This window comes from Canis aureus, chromosome 12 (genome assembly GCF_053574225.1).
Source record: "Canis aureus isolate CA01 chromosome 12, VMU_Caureus_v.1.0, whole genome shotgun sequence".
NCBI classification, from domain to species: Eukaryota; Metazoa; Chordata; class Mammalia; order Carnivora; family Canidae; genus Canis; species Canis aureus.
The window spans coordinates 12,441,109-12,462,175 of record NC_135622.1 but is presented as its reverse complement, the minus strand read 5'-3'; the positions used below and the strand labels follow the sequence as shown (position 1 = coordinate 12,462,175).

At 40.8% G+C, this 21,067-nt stretch overlaps 1 protein-coding gene, 1 long non-coding RNA gene and 1 pseudogene across 2 annotated transcripts in view; 2 read left to right on the top strand and 1 right to left on the bottom strand.

The window, feature by feature from the left end:
• The first annotated feature begins 314 nt into the window (after window positions 1–314).
• Window positions 315–12,765, top strand: LOC144280591 (uncharacterized). Its single transcript, XR_013349014.1, has 3 exons — window positions 315–421; window positions 9,953–10,096; window positions 12,634–12,765. It is a non-coding gene; the product is annotated as an uncharacterized LOC144280591 (long non-coding RNA).
• The window catches only part of BCAS2 (BCAS2 pre-mRNA processing factor), a 24,630-nt gene continuing 15,701 nt past the window's right edge, over window positions 12,139–21,067 (bottom strand). Inside the window, exon 7 of the mRNA XM_077842784.1 lies at window positions 12,139–12,410. Within this exon, the coding sequence (XP_077698910.1) occupies window positions 12,404–12,410 (7 nt within the window). The 3' untranslated portion in view covers window positions 12,139–12,403. The remainder of the gene's footprint in view (window positions 12,411–21,067) is intronic.
• On the top strand, window positions 18,201–20,375 carry LOC144281360 (alcohol dehydrogenase class-3 pseudogene; annotated as a pseudogene).

Below are 21,067 nucleotides of genomic sequence, written 5' to 3'. Positions count from 1 at the left end.
TCAGCTTTACAGATTTTATTACAGCTACTTTAACAGCTTGGAAAATTCTATTGTTAGCTCTTTAGGTTCTTGTTTGTTTACTTATGTTAAAATCTAAAAAGGAAGTAATAACAGATACAGTAGATTGGCTCACTCAGCCTTCATTCCAACATATTTTGCTTGCTTATTCTAATAAAAACCTATGCTCCCAGGCCATCTTGTTGCTAATTGTGATCATGTGACTCGATTCTGGTTAATGATATTTAAGTAGAAGTCTGCTGCTACTTCTTCCTTTTCCTCCTTCCTGCTTAGAATGTATAAAATATTTGTTGCTGAGCAACCATTAGCAAGAAAGCAGAATAGGAAGACAGAAGAAGACTGGTTCTTTGATGACATCTTTAAATTTCCAATACCAGCCCTGGTCCTACCTACCAATAGACATGTAAAGCAAATCTTTTTCTTGTTTAAGAAAGCTCTCTGGTCGGGGGGCCTCGGTGGCTCAGTAGTTGAGCTTCAGACTCGGTCTTGGCTCAGGTCAGGATCTCATGGATTGTGGGATCCCACGTGGGGCTCCACGCTCAGCAGGGAATCTGTCTGAAGATTCTCTCCCTCTGCCCTTCCCCCAACTTGCACATGTGCTTTCTCTCTCTCAAATAAATAAATAAATCTTTTTTAATAAAATGAAAGCTTTCTGGTAATGCACAGCTAACTGTAGTTTTTTTTTTCTTTCAAGTTTTTATTTAAATTTCAGTCTTATTTAAATTTCAGTTAGCAGTGTAATATTAGTTTAAGGTGTAGAATTTAGTGATTAAAATGTACATAGAACACCTGGTGCTCATCACTCTCCTTAATGCCCATAAGTGTACTTTTTGAAAAAGATTTTATTTATTTACTCATGAGAGACACAGAGAAAGGGGTAGAGACATAGGCAGAGGGAGAAGCAGGCTTCCTGCAGGAGCCTGATGTGGGACTCGATCTCAGAACCCTGGGATCATGACCTGAGCCAAAGGCAGACATTCAACCACTGAGCCACCAAGGTGTCCTCCATAACTGTAGTTTTAACTAATGTAAAAATCATATGTCAAAGTTATATACACATATAGGTACAGATACATATGTACATGTAGTATACTTTAAAAGAATTTAACAAAATATTAGAATATACACTAGAGTAGGCTAACTGCTATAACAATCCCCAAAATTCCAGTAGCTCAACTCAAGAAAAATGTTTTCTCCTCTTTCATATCTCAATACAGTGCAGGAGTAGGCAAGTAGGAGATGGGGTTACATTTAGGCTGATTTCTGTGGGAGTGATCAACAGATGGTCTTTAAGACCACTGACAAGGGAGAGACAGATGAGTGGGCTTGTGCATGGAGGCCCAAATATCACCCCTGCCTGGTTCCCATGGGGGCAGAACTGGTCACATCGCCCCACTTAACTGAAAGATCAACTGGGACCTGTAACTTTTCTGTGTTCTCAAGAGGAAAATGAACTGGTCTAGTAAATACATTGAATTGTCTTTGCTATGGGAAATTTTGGGGAGAAGAATGGAGAAGTCAGAACATCAAGCCTAGGACACCCAAATCTAAACATAACGAAATAAAAATTAAGGAAGTGATTTTTTTTTTTAACATACAACTACACTTTCATTCTTAAATAGAATTCAGCAGAAATTTAATTTATTAGAGGGCTTGGGAAGGATGGTATTTTGGTAACAGAATTTTCTTAATAAGTTAGGAATAACCCCAAAATTCTTATTGTTTTGTGTTTAAGATCTTTTTTTTTTTTCAAGATTTTATTTTTAAGTAATCTCTACATCCAATGTGGGGCTCAAACTCATAACACTGAGATCAAGATCATATGTTCCAAGTGGGCCAGCCAGGCACCCCTATGTTTAAAAACCTTCTAAAATCTTAGTGTGATTTATATCTCAGTTAATATGGTATATAAATATTTACTACTTCCAGGAAATGCCTGTAACAGTTTCCAACTACTGTTGTGACAACCACAGACTTAGTGACTTAACACAGATGTGTTCTCTTACAATTGGGGAGGTGAGAAGTCTGAAATGGGTCTCCCTTGGCTACAGTCAAGGTATGAGCAGGGCTTTTTTCTCTCGTAGCTCCTAAATGTTTTGTATAACATCAGAGGGGATATATCAGAGGGCAATGTCAGGTTGTCTAACTGTGGGGGTGCTAAGTGTGATCACTGGTGCTGGGAACTGAATGGTATCTGACCAAAATTCGTAAGTTGAAACCCTAATCTGCAATGTGATGGTATTTGGAAGTGGGGCTTTTGGGAGCTAATTAGGTTTAGATAAGTTCATGAAGTTGAAGTCATCATTGTGGGATTAGTGCCCTTCTAAAAAGAGATATCAGAAAGCTTGCTTCCTCTCTCTCTGTGCTAAGAGAGAACACAGCAAGAAGGTGGCCCTCTGTAAGCCAAGAGGAGAGCTCTCACCAGGAACTCAATTGGGTGGGATCTTGATCTTGACACCCTAGCCTCCAAAACTGTGAAAATAAATTCCCATTAAGCCACTCAGTCTATGGTATTACATTATAGCAGTGAGGGCTGACGTGCAAAGATATTTGCACCTCCATGTCAACTGCAGCACTATTTATATATATTTTTAAAGATTTTATTTATTTATTCATGAGAGATACACAGAGGGAGAGGCAGAGACATAGGCAGAGGGAGAAGCAGGCTCCATGCAGGGAGCCTGATGTGGGACTTGATCCCAGGACTCCAGGATCATGCCCTGGGCCAAAGGCAGGGGCCAAACCGTTGAATCACCCAGGAATCCCCTGCAGCACTACTTATAATAGTCAAGATATGGAAACAACCTAAGTATCTGTCAGTGGGATGAAAGAATAGACAAAGAAAAGGTGGTAGATATGTACAATGGAGTATTACTCAGCTATAAAAAAAGAATGAAAGCTTGACATTTGCAAGAATGGACCTCAAGCATATTATGCTAAGTGAAATAAATCAGAGAAAGACAAATAATACATGATCTCACTTATATGTGGAATAAAAAATAGTCTAAGCTCACATATACAAAAGAAAAAATAGATCGTCCATTGCTAGATGCAGGAGTTTGGGCAAATGAGTGAAGGGAATCAAAAGGTACAAACTTCCAGTTATAAAATGAATAAGACATATGGGTATAATTTAGAGCATAACAAGCTTGTGTTTTTAAAGTTTATTTATTTTCTTAGTAAACTCTATGCCCAACATGGGGATTGAGTCCCACATTGGGTGTGGAAATTACCTCAAAATAAAATCTTTTTTTTTTTTTTTTAAGATTTTATTTATTTATTCATGAGAAACACAGAGAGGATAGAGAGAGAGGCAGAGACACAGGCAGAGGGAGGAGCAGACTCCATGCAGGGAGCCTGACATGGAACTCGATCCTTGGTCTCCAGGATCACATCCTGGGCTGAAGGCAGCGCTAAACCGCTGCGCCACCCGGGCTGTCCTCAAAATAAAATCTTTAAAGGGCACCTGGGTGGCTCAGCGGTTGAGCATCTGCCTTTGGCTCAGAGCCTGATCCTGGAGACCTGGGATCGAGTTCCATGTCGGGCTCCCTGCATGGAGCCTGCTTCTCCCTCTACCTGTATCTCTGCCTCTCTCTCTCTCTCTCTCTATCATGAATAAATAAATTAAAAATCTAAAAAAAAAAAAAAAAACACTGTTTGGAGCACCTGGCTCAGTAGGTAGAGCATGTGACTCTTGATCTTGGAGTCACAAGTTTGAGCTCCACTTGGGTGTGAAGGTCACTTAAGAAAAAACATTTTTTAAAATGCTCTGTTTTATTTTTCTCATGATTATAATTACACCTTTATATGATATTTTTTCCTTCTTTGTGTAAGCAATATCTATTACCTCCCTGCCTTGCACAACATGAGCTTGTATTCTCTTCCTCCTGTCTCACTTTTTTCTCTCTAGATCCAATTTCTTTCTTTCTTTTTTTTTTTTTTATTAGATTGTATTCATTTACTTGACAGAGAGAGTGAAAGAGCACAAGCACAGGAGCAGCAGAGGGAGAGGAAGAAGCAGGCTTTCCACTGAGCAGGGAACCTGATGAAGGCTCCCTGCTCAGTGGGGAGTATGCTTCTCCATCTCCTTCTTTTTTCTCCATCTCCTTCTGACCCGTACCCCCATTTGTTCTCTCTCTCTGTCTTAAATAAATAAAATCTTTAAAAAAAATAATTTAGAAAATACAACTTATCACAATGATAAAAGAATCATCACATTCCCTTAAACTGTACAGAGACCCATATTTTTTTAATGTTGGTAAATGGTGCTGAAAGACATAGCTTATTAAAAACCATAGCTCTTGTGGATTACAAATATTTAAGTTATAGTTTTATGTTCATATTAACATGAACATAATGTGTTCATATTAACATATATGTATTTTCTTATGTTTTTTTTTAAGATTTTATTTATTCATTCATGAGAGATACACAGAGAGAGAGAGAGGCAGAGACACAGGCAGAGGGAGAAGCAGGCTCCATGCAGGGAGCCCAACACGGGACCCGATCCCAGGTCTCCAGGATTAGGCCCTGGGCCGAAGGCCGCACTAAACCGCTGAGCCACCCGGGCTGCCCTGTATTTTCTTATGTATTTGTAACTAATTCCCAGGCATTTTTGGGAAATCTCTTCCCCAGAGATTTTTATCCTCTTATGAAACAAATACTTTATAGTAGAGAATACTAGTGGACACCAAGTGATCAAGGTAAACATCACCAGTAAGATACAGTAAAATCATGTTGTATCCCAGACGTGATACATTGAGAAGGGCACATTACCTTGTGGTATTCTTCCCAAAAATGCAGAATCTCAGTAATCATAAAACACATCAGACAGGGACGCCTGGGTGGCTCAGCAGTTGAGCATCTGCCTTTGGCTCAGGGCGTGATCCCAGTGTCCTGGGATCGAGTCCCACATCGGGCTCCCTGCAAGGAGCCTGCCTCTCCCTCTGCCTATGTCTCTGCATCTCTGTGTGTGTCTCTCATGAATAAATAAATTAAATCTTAAAACAAAAATCAGACAACTGCGGGCTGATTGTCCCAAGTGCAGGACAGTCTATAAAATAACTTTTCATTGTTCTTTGTAGTTACTAAATATTTTGTGTGTTCATTATTTTTTAACAGTTGTAAGTATTTCACAGTATGGATGTTCTATAGTTTAACCAGTTCTCCATTAACACTCATTTAGGATGTTGCCAGTTTTCCACTGTTACAAACAATACTATGAACATCAATGCACATGTATCATTGGGTTTTTGTGCAAATAAACCTATGGAGTTCACTCTTGGATCAAAGAGTATGTGAATTCAAAAAATGGTTATAGGTATTATCAAATTGCCTTCTTGGGGGTCTTTGGCTGGCTCAGTTGATAGAGCACATAACTCTTGATCTCAGGGTTGTGCTTTCGAGCCCCTTGTTGTATGTAGAGATCATATTAAAAAAAAAGAAATTTAAAAAATTGCTTTGTCAAAAGGCTGTAGCAATTTATAGCACTTTTTTTCTCTATTCTTACCCTCAATATTCTGAAAGTTCCTTTTCCCCCCAATTTTCCGCAACACTGAGCATTATCAATTACTTTTGTATTGATCAATCTGATTGAATGAAAGTGATGCATTAGAAGGAGGTTTCTGGGAAGATGGCAGAGTACAAAGCACCAGGAATCTGTCCCTACGTCGACTGCACATGATCCTCCTTGACAGCCTCATTTAACCATTTCTTCTCTTTCTGAGAAAGAGGCAGGCAAAATCTGTCTGGTGTAGCTATTTTGGAACTCTGGAGTCTATCTCAAGGCTTGCAACTTCCAGGGGAAGTCTTGGAAGTAGATTGTGGTTAACTTTGGTCAATTTAAGCTCCAAGCTAAGTAGCAGCTACTTATGCCTTACATCCCAGCCCTATTACAGGCAAGTGTACATACATTCCAGGAGCAGCTTGTAGGCAGCCTGTGGAAACCAGGGTAGGCAATAGAGACCATGTCCCCTAATAATCTGTGGGGGATCTGTGTTCTGATCAATGATTATTGGTTCTAATCATCAAGGTGCAGACACAGATTTAGGCAGACTTTACTGTACCCTCCCCAGCACAGTTATACACTCTTCTAGCTCTAGCTGAAGGGACTTCCAGGGATCCCTGGGTGACTCAGTGGTTTAGTGCCTGCCTTTGGCCCAGGGCATAATCCTGGAGTCCTGGGATCAAGTACCACATTGGGCTCCCTGCATGGGGCCTGCTTCTCCCTCTGCCTGTGTCTCTGCCTCTGTGTGTCTCTCATGAATAAAAAAATAAAATCTTAAAAAAAAAAAAAAAAAAAAAAAGAAGAAGAAGAAGAAGAAAAAGGGACTTCCAGAGGATTTAAAGGGCTGATGCCTTTTTCTTTCTTTTTAAACTCTATTTTTCCCCCTCTTTTAGGAGCCACACTAGGACACTTGAAGACATTTAAGGACTAGGACGTTCCAAAGTAAATACATATATGAGGGAATTTATAAAGTCATTTTGAATGCCCAGGGAAAGGTACAGGACCAGAAAAGACTGGAGAAGACTCAGAGCAACTGGCTGGTTCAGTTGATAGGGGGTGATGAGTTTGAGCATGATGTTGGGTGTAGAGTTTACTTAAAAAAAAAAATCTTAAGGGGATCCCTGGGTGGCTCAGTGGTTTGGCGCCTGCCTTTGGCCCAGGGCGCGATCCTGGAGTTCCAGGATCGAGTCCCACGTCGGGCTCCCAGCATGGAGCCTGCTTCTCCCTCCTCCTGGGTCTCTGCCTCTCTCTCTCTCTCTCTCTCTCTCTCTCTGTGTGTGTGTGTGTGTGTGTCTCCCATGGAGAAATAAATAAAATCTTTAAATAAATAAATACATAAATACATAAATAAATAAATAAAGTAATCCCTACACTCCACATGGGGCTCAAATTCACAACCCCAATATCAAGGGTTGTATGCTCCACCAAATGAGCCACCCAGGTGCCCCCAATTCTTTTTTAAAAAACATAGTTCACTTTAGTTTTTATTTTTTTAAACTCTTTTTTTTAAAGATTTTATATATTTATTCATGAGAGACAGAGAGAGAGAGAGAGAGAGAGAAGCAGAGACACAGGCAGAGGGAGAAGCAGGCTCCATGCAGGGAGCCCGACATGGGACTCGATCCTGAGTCTCCAGGCTCATGTTCTGGGTTGCAGGAGGCGCCAAACTGCTGAGCCACCCAGGCTGCCCCATAGTTCATTTTAATAAACAGTTCTTGAGTGCCCAATATATATTAGGAGCTGTACAAGGCATCAGTGACACAAAAATTAAGACATGGCCTCTGGAAACTCATATCCTGGTTCAGAGGACTAACAAAAAAGTAGCATTAATATAATATAATGTGTGATAAGTAAACATAAAAGTATGTTTACAACTTAGAGAACATTGATAAAGAAGACTATAAGTGCCTCACGGATAAGGGTAGCAAGGAAGTCTTATAGTCTAAGGAGGCTATGACCCTTACCTGTTTCTTGAAGGACGAGCACTAAATTCATTAGGAGCAAAGTTGGGAAACTATTTTGAGGAAAAAGTGTATAAAAAGGGACAAAATAATGAAAAGGTATGTCATAGTTGGTTTAAATATGAAAATTTACTATGGCTTGAGAATTGGGTTCAAATAATGAACTGCCAGATGAGACTGAAAAGATACCTTGTCTTAGATTTAGAAATAATAGCAGAATTTAATACACACCCGGCACTGTTCTATGCACTTAATATTATCAATTTATGCATTCCTTACAACAATCTTATCAGATACTGCATATTTTTCACATGGGACATAGAGAGAAAGAATATGTAAACTTGCCTGAGGTCCCATAGCTCTAAGTCATAATCAAAATTTACTCCTGGATATTTGCTCACTGCCTTTCTTTGAAAAGCTTTGTATGCTTTGTTAAGAAGTTTAGCTTTTGGGCAGCCCCAGTGGCGCAGCGATTTGGCGCCGCCTGCAGCCTGGGATGTGATCCTGAAGACCCAGGATCCAGTCCCACATCGGGCTTCCTGTGTGGAGCCTGCTTCTCCCTCTGTGTCTCTGCCCCTCTCTCTCTGTGTCTATGAATAAATAAAATCTTTAAAAAAAAAAAAGAAGTTTAGCTTTTAATTATAGGTTACAAAGAGCCAATGAACATTTTATTTTAGGGTGTGTATTGGCAGAGGGAGAGAGAGAGAGAATCCCAAGCAGGCTCCAAAGCCCAGCACATAGCCCAATGTAGGGCTCCATCTTACTACCCTGAGATCATGACCTCAGCTGGTATCAAGAGTCAGAATCTTAGCTGAATGAGCCACCCAGGCACCCCACCAATGAAGATTTTTAAAGGAAAATTTAAAGAAGATTTAGAAAGGAGTGACATATTAGGTCAAGTTTGGAGGATTACTTTGGTAGCAGCTTTGAGGGTGAAGTAGTAGGAAAAGAATGGTTATACAGAGAACAGGGAAAGGGATGCTCCTAGTATTCAGAGATAAGGAAGACCTGAATTCATGACATGTGGCAGTGAATGCAGAGGGGGTTGGGATTTGTGTGACATTTCCAAAGTAAATGAATAGAATTTGGTGGTTAGTCGGATACAAGGATCAGGGAGGTACGGACGACAAGTTGGGTATGAGAATCTTGTAGAGCATCCAGTGGAGTTTTCTAAGGCTTACTGGGGTAGAGTCACACAGCTAAAGATTACGAATCAGTGAGTCATTCAATTTATTGGTGGTAATTGATGCCTATGGGAATGGATGGTTCAGGTAAAAGAGCCCAACAGACCCTTAGGGAACACCAGCATGTAAGTAAGGCAGGGAGAAAAAGCTCATAAAGATATAGATAAAGACTGGTAGAACAGGTAAGAAGATAATTAATGTAAAAAATAGAAAGCATTAAATACCATTACAAAATACAAAGTAATGTGGGAGTTCAGAGGAGGATTGCAACTTAATCTTTCTGAGCCTCTGTTAAACCATCTGTAAAATTAGGCTGGACTAAGTGGTCCCTGAAGCCTCTTTCTTCTCTAACCTCTGAATCTATTCAATGTCTAATCATAGGCCAACTAACCTGGTAGATGATATGGGAAGATAACAAGGCACAAACCTTGCTGTGGAGGATCTTTCAATCTACTGTGGATCCTATGCCTGCCCCTACCTCCCCTCAACACACACCGAAAACTACTGGAGATAGAGATCATTTATTATTAAGGGGGGGGGGAATTTGTGGCATAGGCTGTGCGCTGCAAACCCAGAGAGGGAAGAGACTACCATAATATGTATATGGAGGCTTACTGAATTTAGGTAGGGGAGAGAAGAGTATGGGCAGAAACAAAGAAGTGAGTCCACTGACTTCACAGCACTTGAAGATCTCAGCTGGGAACACATGAGGAGTAGAAGTTTGGATAGTTAGGGTAAGGCGGATTGTGGTGGTTCTTATAAACCAGAGAATGGGGTTTAGAACTGAATGGAGGCAGTAGGGAGCTATCGTAGATTCTTGGGCAGGGTTGTGACATATTTAAGGTACAGGATGTAGGTAATTTGATCTCAGCTCTTTTTACTACACAAAATGTCTGCCACTATTACACTTCTTCCCATCACCAATCTCACACTGTTGTGGATGCTGCAGTGTGCTGCCCAGATCACCCCCCTGTAGGTCTGATTCACTCCAGCTTCTGGGACAGTAGACAGCTAGCAAGCAACTCTCAGCTAAGTTCCTCTCTGAAACTTGCCCTTGGCTGAGGAGAGCTACCTTCTCCAATGGCATGCCACTTCACCAGAAGCAGCCCACGTTCAATAACTGGCTGATGAGGTTTACAAAGGCCCATCCACCTCACCCCGGTGCAGAAAGACTCAAAAGTGTTATCTGAGCTCCAGAGCTTCCAGTAGGGATTAACTGAGGCTTTTGTTGCCACATCACAGTTCAACTCTTGCCTAATCCTCCTTCTTTCTTTCTCCTGCAGGTGCTGATGCCAAGAACACTTCCGGCTAAACTTTCTGCATGCTAATTTCCATCTCAGATTTTTTTTTTCCTGGGGAACTGAACTGCAACACACAGGATAATTATATTTTCACACTTTTCATCTGTGCTGCTTAACAATCTAAGTGTAAAAAAATTATAAACCCAGATTTTGGTTTGAGCAGTTTTCCTCAATAACTTTGACGTTTACAGTTTAGGACACTAAGATCTACCTTTTATAAAACTTGCAATATCTAAGATCACATACCTCTTTGGCAATATATGTCAGTGCAGTTTGTGAGGAGAGTACAGCCACAAACAGCTAAGCATAAATAATGAATACCAATCAAAATGAAATGAGTTAGTGGTAACCATGTCTTGGCAGGATATACTCTTGGCTAATGGAGCACATTGCAGGGTGCCTTGTATAGCAATACACCTGGAGGTCACAGGTGTTGTGCAGAAGTGGTCAGTCCATAGCTGGAAATTTTTAAAAGTGCTTTTTCAGGTCACAAAGAAATTGTGACACCATTTGATGTTTTATTGTTGCAATGTTCCAAAATATCTTGTGCTTAGCACCACTTTCTAAAAACTCACCAACCATTATACTACCAGATGTCTCTCAGCTGAGTGCATTACTCTCCCTGAGTTTAAAAGCACTATGAACAAAGTTCAGAAATTCAAAAGTTGGAATATGAATGGGCAACAAAACATGGTCATTCTAATTTTTTTTTAAAAGATTTTATTTATTTATTCATGAGAGACACAGAGAGGCAGAGACCCAGGCAGAAGGAGAGGCAGGCTCCCTGCAGGGGAGCCTGATGTGGAATTCGGATCCTGGGACTCCAGGATCAGGCCCTGGGCCGAAGGCGGCACTTAACCACTGAGCCACCAGGGCTGCCCCCTTTCTTATTTATTTATTTATTTATTTATTTATTTATTTATTTAACCCCCCCCCACCTTTTTTCCCCCTTTCTTTTTTTTTAAGGTTTTAAGTAATATCTATACCCAAGAGGGGGCTCAAACTCACAGCCCTGAGATCAAGAGTTTCATGCTCCACAGACTGAGCCAGTCAGGCACCCCTAAGATTTCTTTTTATATTTGATTAAATTCAGCACATTTAGAAGAATACCAGGAATTTGTATTGTTGCCCATGATAAAAGTTTCTTTTAGTTATCCTACAATTTTCATCATTTTATGCTACTAGTTTCTAATTTTTTTTTTTTTTTTTTTTTTTTTTTACTTATGATAGTCACACAGAGAGAGAGAGGCAGAGACACAGGCAGAGAGAGAAACAGGCTCCATGCTCCGGGAGCCCGACGTGGGATTCGATCCCGGGTCTCCAGGATCGCGCCCTGGGCCAAAGGCAGGCGCCAAACCACTGCGCCACCCAGGGATCCCCTAGTTTCTAATTTTCTAATCTGTTTTTCCTGTGCTACTGTAATACTGCCACTGCATTTTTTGCATCTTTTTATAGAACAAAATAATGCAAAATCACTGTAATAAATGTAGTACATCAATATCTTTTATTATTTTTTGTTAGAAATTGAGATTAATGGTGGCAAAGTAATTGCTAATTTAGATTCAGTAGCACTGTTTCTTTGTTGATCTCCAGTGTGAATCTGACAGTCTAGGAGGTCAAGTTCATCATTTTTTATTTTTCTGGTGAGTTGAGTATCCTTTATATTTTGAACAATGAAAGCAAAGTCTATCTGAAATTAAATTTAACCTCTGGGGAAAAAACAGGATTTTCAGTATTTAAAACATCAGAGTAAATTATCTCCATTTTCTCACATCATGAAGTAGAGAGCCGACAGGTACTATGAATTGCTCCATGAGCAATTTATTTAACTTTTTAATGACCTTGTGCCCTCTATGGTCAAACAAGAATACTACAAGAAATTGGCAGTTTCTTTTTAGAAAAGAAATTGGCAGTTTCTTTTTGCCTTTAGCTCAGGGTGTGATCCTGGGGTCCTGGGATCAAGTCCCACATCAGGCTCCCTGCAGGGAGTCTGCTTCTCCCTCTGTCTGTGTCTCTGCCTCTCTCTGTGTTTCTCATGAATGAATAAATAAAATCTTAAAACAATAACAACAACAAAATTAGGAGAGAATACCAAAATCTGGATTGAAGGGAGAATCTTCAAACTTAGTGAAAAGCACAAGACATAAAATAAGGAAAAGACATTTAAGTGTGGCCAAGTAGATGTTCTTAGGGCCATTTTAGTGAGTGGTTAAAATTTAATTATAATTATCAGCAAAAGCCTAACATACACGGTCATTAACAGAATTCAGTTTAAGAAAGCTATTTTCCAGGCTGGACACACATCTTTCCTTTTTGCAAGAATTTGATTGTACAGTAGGAGTAGGGAACACTGAAGTATGGTGAAGCTGAGCTTTTAAGTGTCCTGATTCTGTAAGCTTAAACTCCATACTCACATTACTTGGCCAAAAATTTTCACCATCTGGAGAAAGAAAATTATAGTAGGATGTTAACACCTCTCCTCCTCTTATTATATTTAAACATTTCTTTTCACTTATTGACATACAATGGGACATTTGGGGTCCCTTCTAAGATCCCTTCTAAGTCACCTTAGAACTGAAATAAGATTATGTATTCACAGGAACACAATTTCATTGTAACAAGATGTGAATATCGATTGTACTTTTTTTTTTTTATTTTTAAAGCAGGCGCCAAGCTCAATGTGGAGCCCAGTGCAGGGCTTGAACTCACAATCCTGAGATCAAGATCCAAGCTAAGATCAAGAGTCAGACGCTTAACCAAGAGTCGAATTCTTAACCAACTGAGCCACCCAGGTGTCCCTGTTAATATCCATTTTAAGGGCATTTCTAATTGTAGCAAATTGTATATAAACTAGTATTACTAGTGTACTTTGTTCTATTCTCAATTGATTCAACATTCTCTTGTAATTAATATTTTTGTGATGGTGCAGAATCAGCATTGTGAAACCAAAGTGTTTTTGTGTGTGTGTGTGTGTGTGTGTGTGTGTGTAACCAAAGTTTAACTGAAGTTAAGTCAAAATGTTGCAATCGGTATTAATGGTCTTTAATGTACAGTAAAATTTCATTGGAATGAATATAAAATGCTGTGTTGGAACCAAATCTCATTAAAATGGAAATTTATAGCCACTGAACATAGGCTATTTAATCATTACATAAAATAAATACAAAGCATATGGTTCACATCGTTATCAGCCCAGTAACCTCCTTTTCCCTTTTCTATCTGCCACCCTTTCTTCCAATGTTGGCTTGACAGTAATTGATGTTGTGATGTTAGATAAGTCATCACTGTCCAGCTGTAAGGTTCCTGGTTGGTGAATGTGGAAATTAAGGGCACGATTTGCAAGTTGCATACATCACAACTGTCCCTATCTCACTGAATACAACCTAGTCACGTGGAGGTATGCACATGATTTGATGGGAAATGGGGAGATGAGTCTTTGGCTAAGCAGCTATGTGCCCAGCTAAAACTTCCATTATCATAGAAAGGGACAACATATGTTTGAGGGACAAGTAGTAGTTCCTGCTACAATGAGTCACTGAAACAGTATGCTCTGAGTTAATCCCCTTTTCCTCTCAGAAAACTTATAGGAATCCATCCAAGTAAGACAGACATTAGAGGAATAATCTTGAATCTGTAGAATATATTTATTTTTTAAATTTTTATTTTTTAAAAGATTTTATTTATTTATTCATGAGAGACACACAGAGAGAAGCAGAGACATAGGCAGAGGGAGAAACAGGCTCCTTGCAGGGGGCCTGATACGAGACTCGATCCCCAGACCCAGGATCAGGACCTGAGCTGAAGACAAATGCTCAACCACTGAGCCACCCAGGAGCCCCATGTAGAATATATTTAAAAATCTCTAACATATATAGGAAATTTCAGATCTTGACCTACTGTTAATAACAAATTACTTATCTCTCATCTCTCAACTTTTATGGCTATTTCCCAGCCTAAACTATATAATAGATCTGTAAAAACATCCCCATTCTCCACTACTAAAATTATAGCATAATAAATATTACATGTCTATTATACTTTTCTCTATAAAGAAAACATCATGGGGAGTAAGTGGGTAGGTGGGTGAACTGTTTACCATACTGGGCCAGCTGAATCAAATGGGTTATCTTTTAACCTAGGGAAGATTTAAAGTATAATAGATAACATTTTTATCTGCCTAACTTCTTTCTCTCCTTCTGCTGGTGGAAGAACCATCCCCATCCTGCTTTGGGAAAACTATCACTCCAGTTGAATCAACTGCCAACTACAGTATCTACCACCAAGACCACAGTCAGGTACACGCCCCAGGCCTGGCTAATCACATGACCCCAACCCCTGGCCATACCTCTGAGTCCAAGGACTGAACATGAAATCCCAACCAGATCAACCAAAACCCTTCTCTGGAATTGTATATACTGATATACTTGTTTCCTCCGAGATACTAAAGTGGGCTGATGTTAAGTCTGGAGCTGCCTTGGCCTTGGCTCCTGTTGTACAGAGGAAGGCTCTCCATAGCAGGAGAGAATAAGGCCAGAAAAGGAAAAAGAGAGATGAAAAACAATTAGGATGACCCAGAATCCCTGGATTTAGTTGACCCTGCACCTAGCTGTACTCTGTCCTTACCAGTTAAATGAACCAATAAATACCCTTTTATTGCTTAAGATATTTTTAGTTAGCTTTCTGTCACTTGGAAATAGAGTTCCAATATGCAACAATATATTCTAAAGATAGAAGAAGCAAAGAGGATCTAATATAATAAACATTAGTCCTCATGGTAGGAAGCATGGTAAAATAGATAGATAAACATCCATTCATAAATAAGTTTATAGTGCCCCCGTAGTCTTTTTTTTTTTTTTTTAAGATTTTATTTATTCATGAGAGACACACACAGAGAGGCAGAGACAGAGGTAGAGGGAGAAGCAGGCTCCCTGCAGGGAGCTTGACGCGGGACTTGATCCCCAGACCCGGGATCACGACCTGAGTCAAAGGCAGATGCTCAACTGCTGAGCCACCCAGGCATCCCTATCTTTTTTTCTTATTTTTTATCCCATTGGTATGCAACAAATTTGTATTGAAATTGAATAAAATGTTGAGTTTTTCTCTGTGACTATATACTCTACTGGTATTAAAAACAGTACCCTCAGGATGCCTGGGTGGCTCAATTGGGTTAAGCCTATGCCTTTGGCTGAGGTCATGATCCCAGGGTCCTAGGATCGAGTCCCACATTGGCTCCCTGCTTCTCCCTCTCCTTCTTTTTTTTTTTTTTTTTTTTAATTTTTTATTTATTTATGATAGTCACACAGAGACAGAGAGAGAGAGAGGCAGAGACACAGGCAGAGGGAGAAGCAGGCTCCATGCACCAGGAGCCCGACGTGGGACTCGATCCCGGGTCTCCAAGATCGCGCCCTGGGCCAAAGGCAGGCGCTAAACCGCTGCACCACCCAGGGATCCCCCTCTCCCTCTCCTTCTGCCTGCTGCTCCCTCTGTTTGTGCTCTCTCTCTCTGTAAAATATAAAATTAAATGAAATGAAATAAAATAAAATACAGTACCCTTTGATATAGAAAGGCTATCCTGATGATGAGCTTCTGAATAATTTTTTTCCTTTTTGCTGTATTTTCTAAATTGCCTACAATAAACACATTTTTAACCATATTAATCAAACAGTTATTATAATGTATTGTTATATTAGTTTTCTATTGGTGGTGTGGCAAATTAGCACAAACTTAGTGGCTTAAAGAAAAACAAATTTATATTTTATAGTTTTGGAGGTCAGAAGCCTAAAACGGGATTTATAAGGCTGAGTTTCTTCAGAACATTCTGGGAATGATTTGTTTCCTTGTCTTTTCCAGTTTCAGGAAGCTACCCATTCCTTGGCTCATGGTTTCCTTCCCTCATCTTCAGAGCCAGCCATTTAGCATTTTCTCCCCTCTCTAACGTCTAACTTCCCTCCTGTAAGGACTCTTGTGATTACATTGGGACCTAGATTAATCCAGGATAATTTCTCCTATCTTGTGAAACTTAATTTAAATTTTTAAAAAAATTTTTATTTATTGAGGTGCCTGGGTGCCTCAGTCAGTTGGAAGTCTGCCTTCTGCTCAGGTCATGATCCCAGGGTCCTGAGATCGAGCTCTGCATCAGGCTCCTTGCTCAGTGGGGAGCCTGCTTCTCCCCCTGCCTCTGCCTGTGCTCTCCCTGCTTGTGTTCTTTCTCTCAAATAATTAGCAATTAATTAATTAAGGCAATTAATATAAAAACTAAGAAACAAGCACAACCTAGCTATGTTCAGCGGAGGTGCCTTAGACTCCTCAGGTTACTATAACAAAAATACCAGTCTGGTTACATTAAACAACAAATACTGATTCCTCAATGTTCTGGAGTTCTGGAGGCTGGCAATCCAAGACAATGGCATCAGCAGATTTGGTGTCTAGTGAGAGCCCACTTCCCGGCTCATAGACAGCAGTCCTCTCACTGTGTCATATATGCAGAAGAGGGGAGGAAACTCTCTGGGGTCTCTTTCATAGAGGCACTAATCCTACTCCTGGGTGCTCCGCCCTCATGACCTAATCACCTCCCAAAGGCCTCACATCCAAAAACCATCACATCGGGGATTAGATTTCATTTAAAAAATATTTATTTATTTATTTATTTATTTATTTATTTATTTATTTATTTATTCATTCATTCATTCATTCATTCATTCATTCATTCAGAGAGAGGGAGAGAGAGAGAGAGAGGCAGAGGGAGAAGCAGGCTCCATGCAGGAAGCCTGACACCGAACTCGATTCCGGGTCTCCAGGATCACATCCCCGGCTGCAGGCTGCAGGCAGTGCTAAACTGCTGAGCCCCCCGGGCTGCAGGGGGATTAGATTTCAACATACAAATTTGCAGGGGGGCAGGGAGAGGACACCAATATTCAGTCTATAGCAGAAGGCAATATTTCAATGCTTGGACAAAGACCCATATGAGAAAATAAACAATCTCTGGGTCATGTTCTGGTTACAGCTTTCCTGACAGCTACAAAAGTCTATTCTGGGGAAATTAGGGGGAAAGGTTATAAACTAATCCTGGGAAACAAAGGGTTTGGCATTGTTGGGGTTTCTGATAAGGCTGGGATGCAGGCTACGTACAGCACATTTGGGAGGAATATGTTCAGATGAACTCATATGAAGTTTCTACTTCTAAACTCTCTGGGGGTAAGACAGAGCAGAACACTTCCAGCAGATCAAGGAGGGAAGACCAGGACCTTCATGAGGACACAGGGCAAGCCAACTGTAGGATAGAAACATGGGCCAGGCTTACCTGGGCATTCTGCTCCTGAGCATAAAAACATTGTACCATGATGGGGATCATCTTTGTGATGGGAGCTCTTAAAATGTTTGTTTCTGGAGTCACGCTGTTCTAATCTGGGACTGGTTGCTCTCCATTGAGTGTACAAATATGATCCTGGGATTCTCTTTCATTAATCTCGAAGTTTGCCAATACCTCTTCCCTTTGTTGGATCAGAAGAGCACATTCTCCAGCAGCTCCTTAAGATACTCAGGTAATAACTGTTTTAGAGCTCTCACTTGACTGAAAATGTCTTTACTCCATCCTCAACTTAACTAATAATTTGATTATACATAGAGTCCTAGGTTGGAAATTTTCATAAGAATTCCAAAGGCATGGGGATCCCTGGGTGGCTCAGTGGTTTAGTGCCTGCCTTTGGCCCAGGGTGTGATCCTGGAATCCTGGGATCAAGTCCCACATCGGGCTGCCTGCATGGAGCCTGCTTCTTCCTCTACCTGTCTCTGCCTCTCTCTCTGTCTCATGAATAAATAAAATATTTAAAAAAATAAATAAATAAAAGAATTCCGAAGGCACTGCTTGTCTTTCTAGCTTCGAGTTAATTTTGAGAAGCCTGAAGATAGATTCTAGATTTTTTTTTCAAAGTTGTTTCTGTATTCTCTTCTTCTATAGGAAATGTCTTCACATTTATTATTATTATTATTATTTTATTTATTTATGATAGTAACAGAGAGAGAGAGAGAGAGAGAGGCAGAGACACAGGCAGAGGGAGAAGCAGGCTCCATGCACCAGGAGCCCGACGTGGGATTCGATCCCGGGTCTCCAGGATCACGCCCTGGGCCAAAGGCAGGCGCCAAACCGCTGCGCCACCCAGGGATCCCCACATTTTTTTTTTTTAAAGATTTTATTCATGAGAGAGAGAGAGAGAGAGGCAGGTAGAGAGAGGCTGATCCTGAAGGGAGTTTTCCAGTGATCTTGGGACACGAAGGTGCTAGAATCATGGAAAGTATTGGCAAAGGACCAATACTATGCTATGCTGAAGGCAGTTGATACTGTCATCCCGTTTCACATCCCCCAGTGTGGAGAACATAAGTTTTATCTAAACCCTAAAACAAATCCTTGCCAGAAGATAAGAGTTACTCAGGAGAAAGGATTAATGCCAGATGGTACTAGCAGATTTACTTGCAAAGGAAAGACAACTCTACATTACATGGGAACCAGCACATTTTCTGAATATCCAGTCATGGCTGATATCTCTGTTGCTAAAATTGATCCTTTAGCACCTTTGGATAAAGTCTGCCTTCTGGGTTCTGGCATTTCGACTGGTTATGGTGCTGGTGTGACCACTGCCAGGGCAGAGCCTGGCTTACATTGTGCCACCTTTAGCCTAGGTGGAGTTGGGTTGGCAGCTATCATGGGCTGTAAGGTGGCTGGTGCATCCCAGATCATGGGTCTGGACACTGATAAATTCTCCAGGGTTAAGAAGTTTGGAGTCTCTGAATGTATTAACCCCAGGACTTCAGTAAACCCATAGAGGAAGTGGTCACTGGATGAGGAAGTAGATTAGTCCTCTGAGCGTACTGGTAACCTGATGGTCATGAGAGCAGCACCAGTGGACTGCCACAAAGGCTGGGGCATCAGCGTGGTAGTTGGTGTAGCTGCTTCAGGTGAAGAAATCGCCACTCGCCTGTTTCAGCTGGTAAAACGCCACAGGCGGAAAGGCACTGCCTTTGGAGAATGCAAGAGTGTGGAAAGTGTCCAAAAGTTGGTGTCCGAATACATGTCCAAAAAGATTCAAGTTGATGAATTTGTGCCTCACAATCTGCCTTCTCATGTCCTCTCAAATGAAGCCTTTAAACTGATGCATGCAGGAAAGTGCATGCAAACCATTTTAAAACTTTAAATTCAACAGAGAAAACATGTCTGTCCTTGTCCCTAAGTCTTGTGGTCCAACTGGACAGCCGGATAAACAGGGATAAGCTCTCCCAAGTCCACAGCCTCTTAGACCTCATCTACTACCACTTCTAGAGTAACCTACTCTAGGGAATAATATTTTGTAGAAAATTAATAAATCTCCAAAGACATGGCTCATACAGTCATAAATCTGCTTTCTGAACTTCCTTCATGTGAATAATTAAGAGGTCATTAAGGAATACTTTAATGTAATAAAAATAATTTCTGCAAAAAAAAAAAGTGGGGAAATAAAACACGGATTAGAAGCTCTGTGCTGGAGTGTGAGGGTTTGGGGTTGTTGAGCCTCACTGCTAAGTGACTTGGTTGGTCATTTGTTGAAAAACTGCCAATTTCAACAACCTCTAGGTTTTTTTTCTCTTGGGGTCCAAAGACTTTCCAACTTCCAAAGTTTCTCCAAAGACTCCCTAATTTCTTGCTGAGAAAGGGCAGAGAGCAAGGGATGGAAGGATGGAGAACAGGCTCAATGTATAATCCTTTTCAGAACTGTGGCTCTCAACTTTGTCATGATGTATCTGTTTTAGTTTCTTAGGGCTGCTCTAGCAACCTACATACCACACACAGCGTGGCTTAAAACAACAGAAATTTACTGTCTCCCAGTTCTGGAGCCTGAAGTCTGAAGTCAAGGCGTCAGCATGGCCATGTTCTTTCTGAAGGTTTTAGGAAGAATCCATTCCATGCTTCCCTCCCAGTTTCTCGTGGTTGCCAGCAATCCTTGGCATTCCTTGGCATGTAGACTTCTCACACAATCTGTCTTTATGTGGTCTTCTCTTGGTGTCTTCACAATGCCTTCCATGTGTGTATGTGTATGTCTCTTCCTCTAAGGACAGTAGCCAGAATGGATTTAGGGCCCATCTTCTATGTGGATGCTTATTTTGTTCAGCCTCATCTAATGACTTTAGGGGTGAATCACTGGAAAGGGAGTGGGAGGGATATTAAAACCTAAGTTTAGAAAAACCAAGTATGTCCACAAATTCTTAAACACTATCCCCAACTGACGTGGAATCTAATTCCTCTCCCTTGAATATGGGCTGGCCTCATGGACTGACTTGCTTCTAACAAATACAGAACATCAGAAGTTAAGTGTGACTTCCGGGGCCAAGTCATAGAAGGTAATACAGCTTATGCTGGACTCCCTGATACAGGCTTTTGGAGTCTTGGGCTGTCATGGAAGAAGTCTGGTTACCCTGAAGTCTCTATGCCAGAGAAACAACAGTAGAAAGAGGTAACCCAGAGATTCCCGGAGTTCTGGGTTTCTGATCATACACTCTACTTGAGCCAGGTAAATCCCCAGAACTGTGAAAGAGAACATAAATGCTTGTTATCGTTTCATACCACTAAGTTTGGGGTGGCATCATACTGGATTGGAATAGAATAGTAAAAATGGAGAAGAGGGTGGAGGGGTAAAGGAAGAAAGTACGGATTTTTTACAAAAATTTAAAACAATTTTTAAGACTAAGGGTAATGAGATTAAAATATACCTTCTCAACATTTTATTTTTATTTTAAAAGATTTGGGGATACCTGGGTGGCCCAGTGGTTGAGTGTGTGCCTTTGGCTCGGATCATGATCCCGGGGTCCTAGGATCAAGTCCTCCATCAGGTTCCCTATGAAGGGCCTGCTTCTCAATCTGCCTGTGTCTCTGGCTCTGTGTCTCCCATGAATAAATTAATTAAATCTTAAAAAATAAATAAATAAATGACTTATTTGACAGAGAGCAAGAGAGAGCACAAGCAGGGGGGACCTGCAGACAGAGGGAGAGGGAGAAGCAGAATTCCTACTGAGCAGAGCCTGAAATGGGGTTGGATCCCAGGACCCTGGAATCAGGACTCAAGCCGAAGG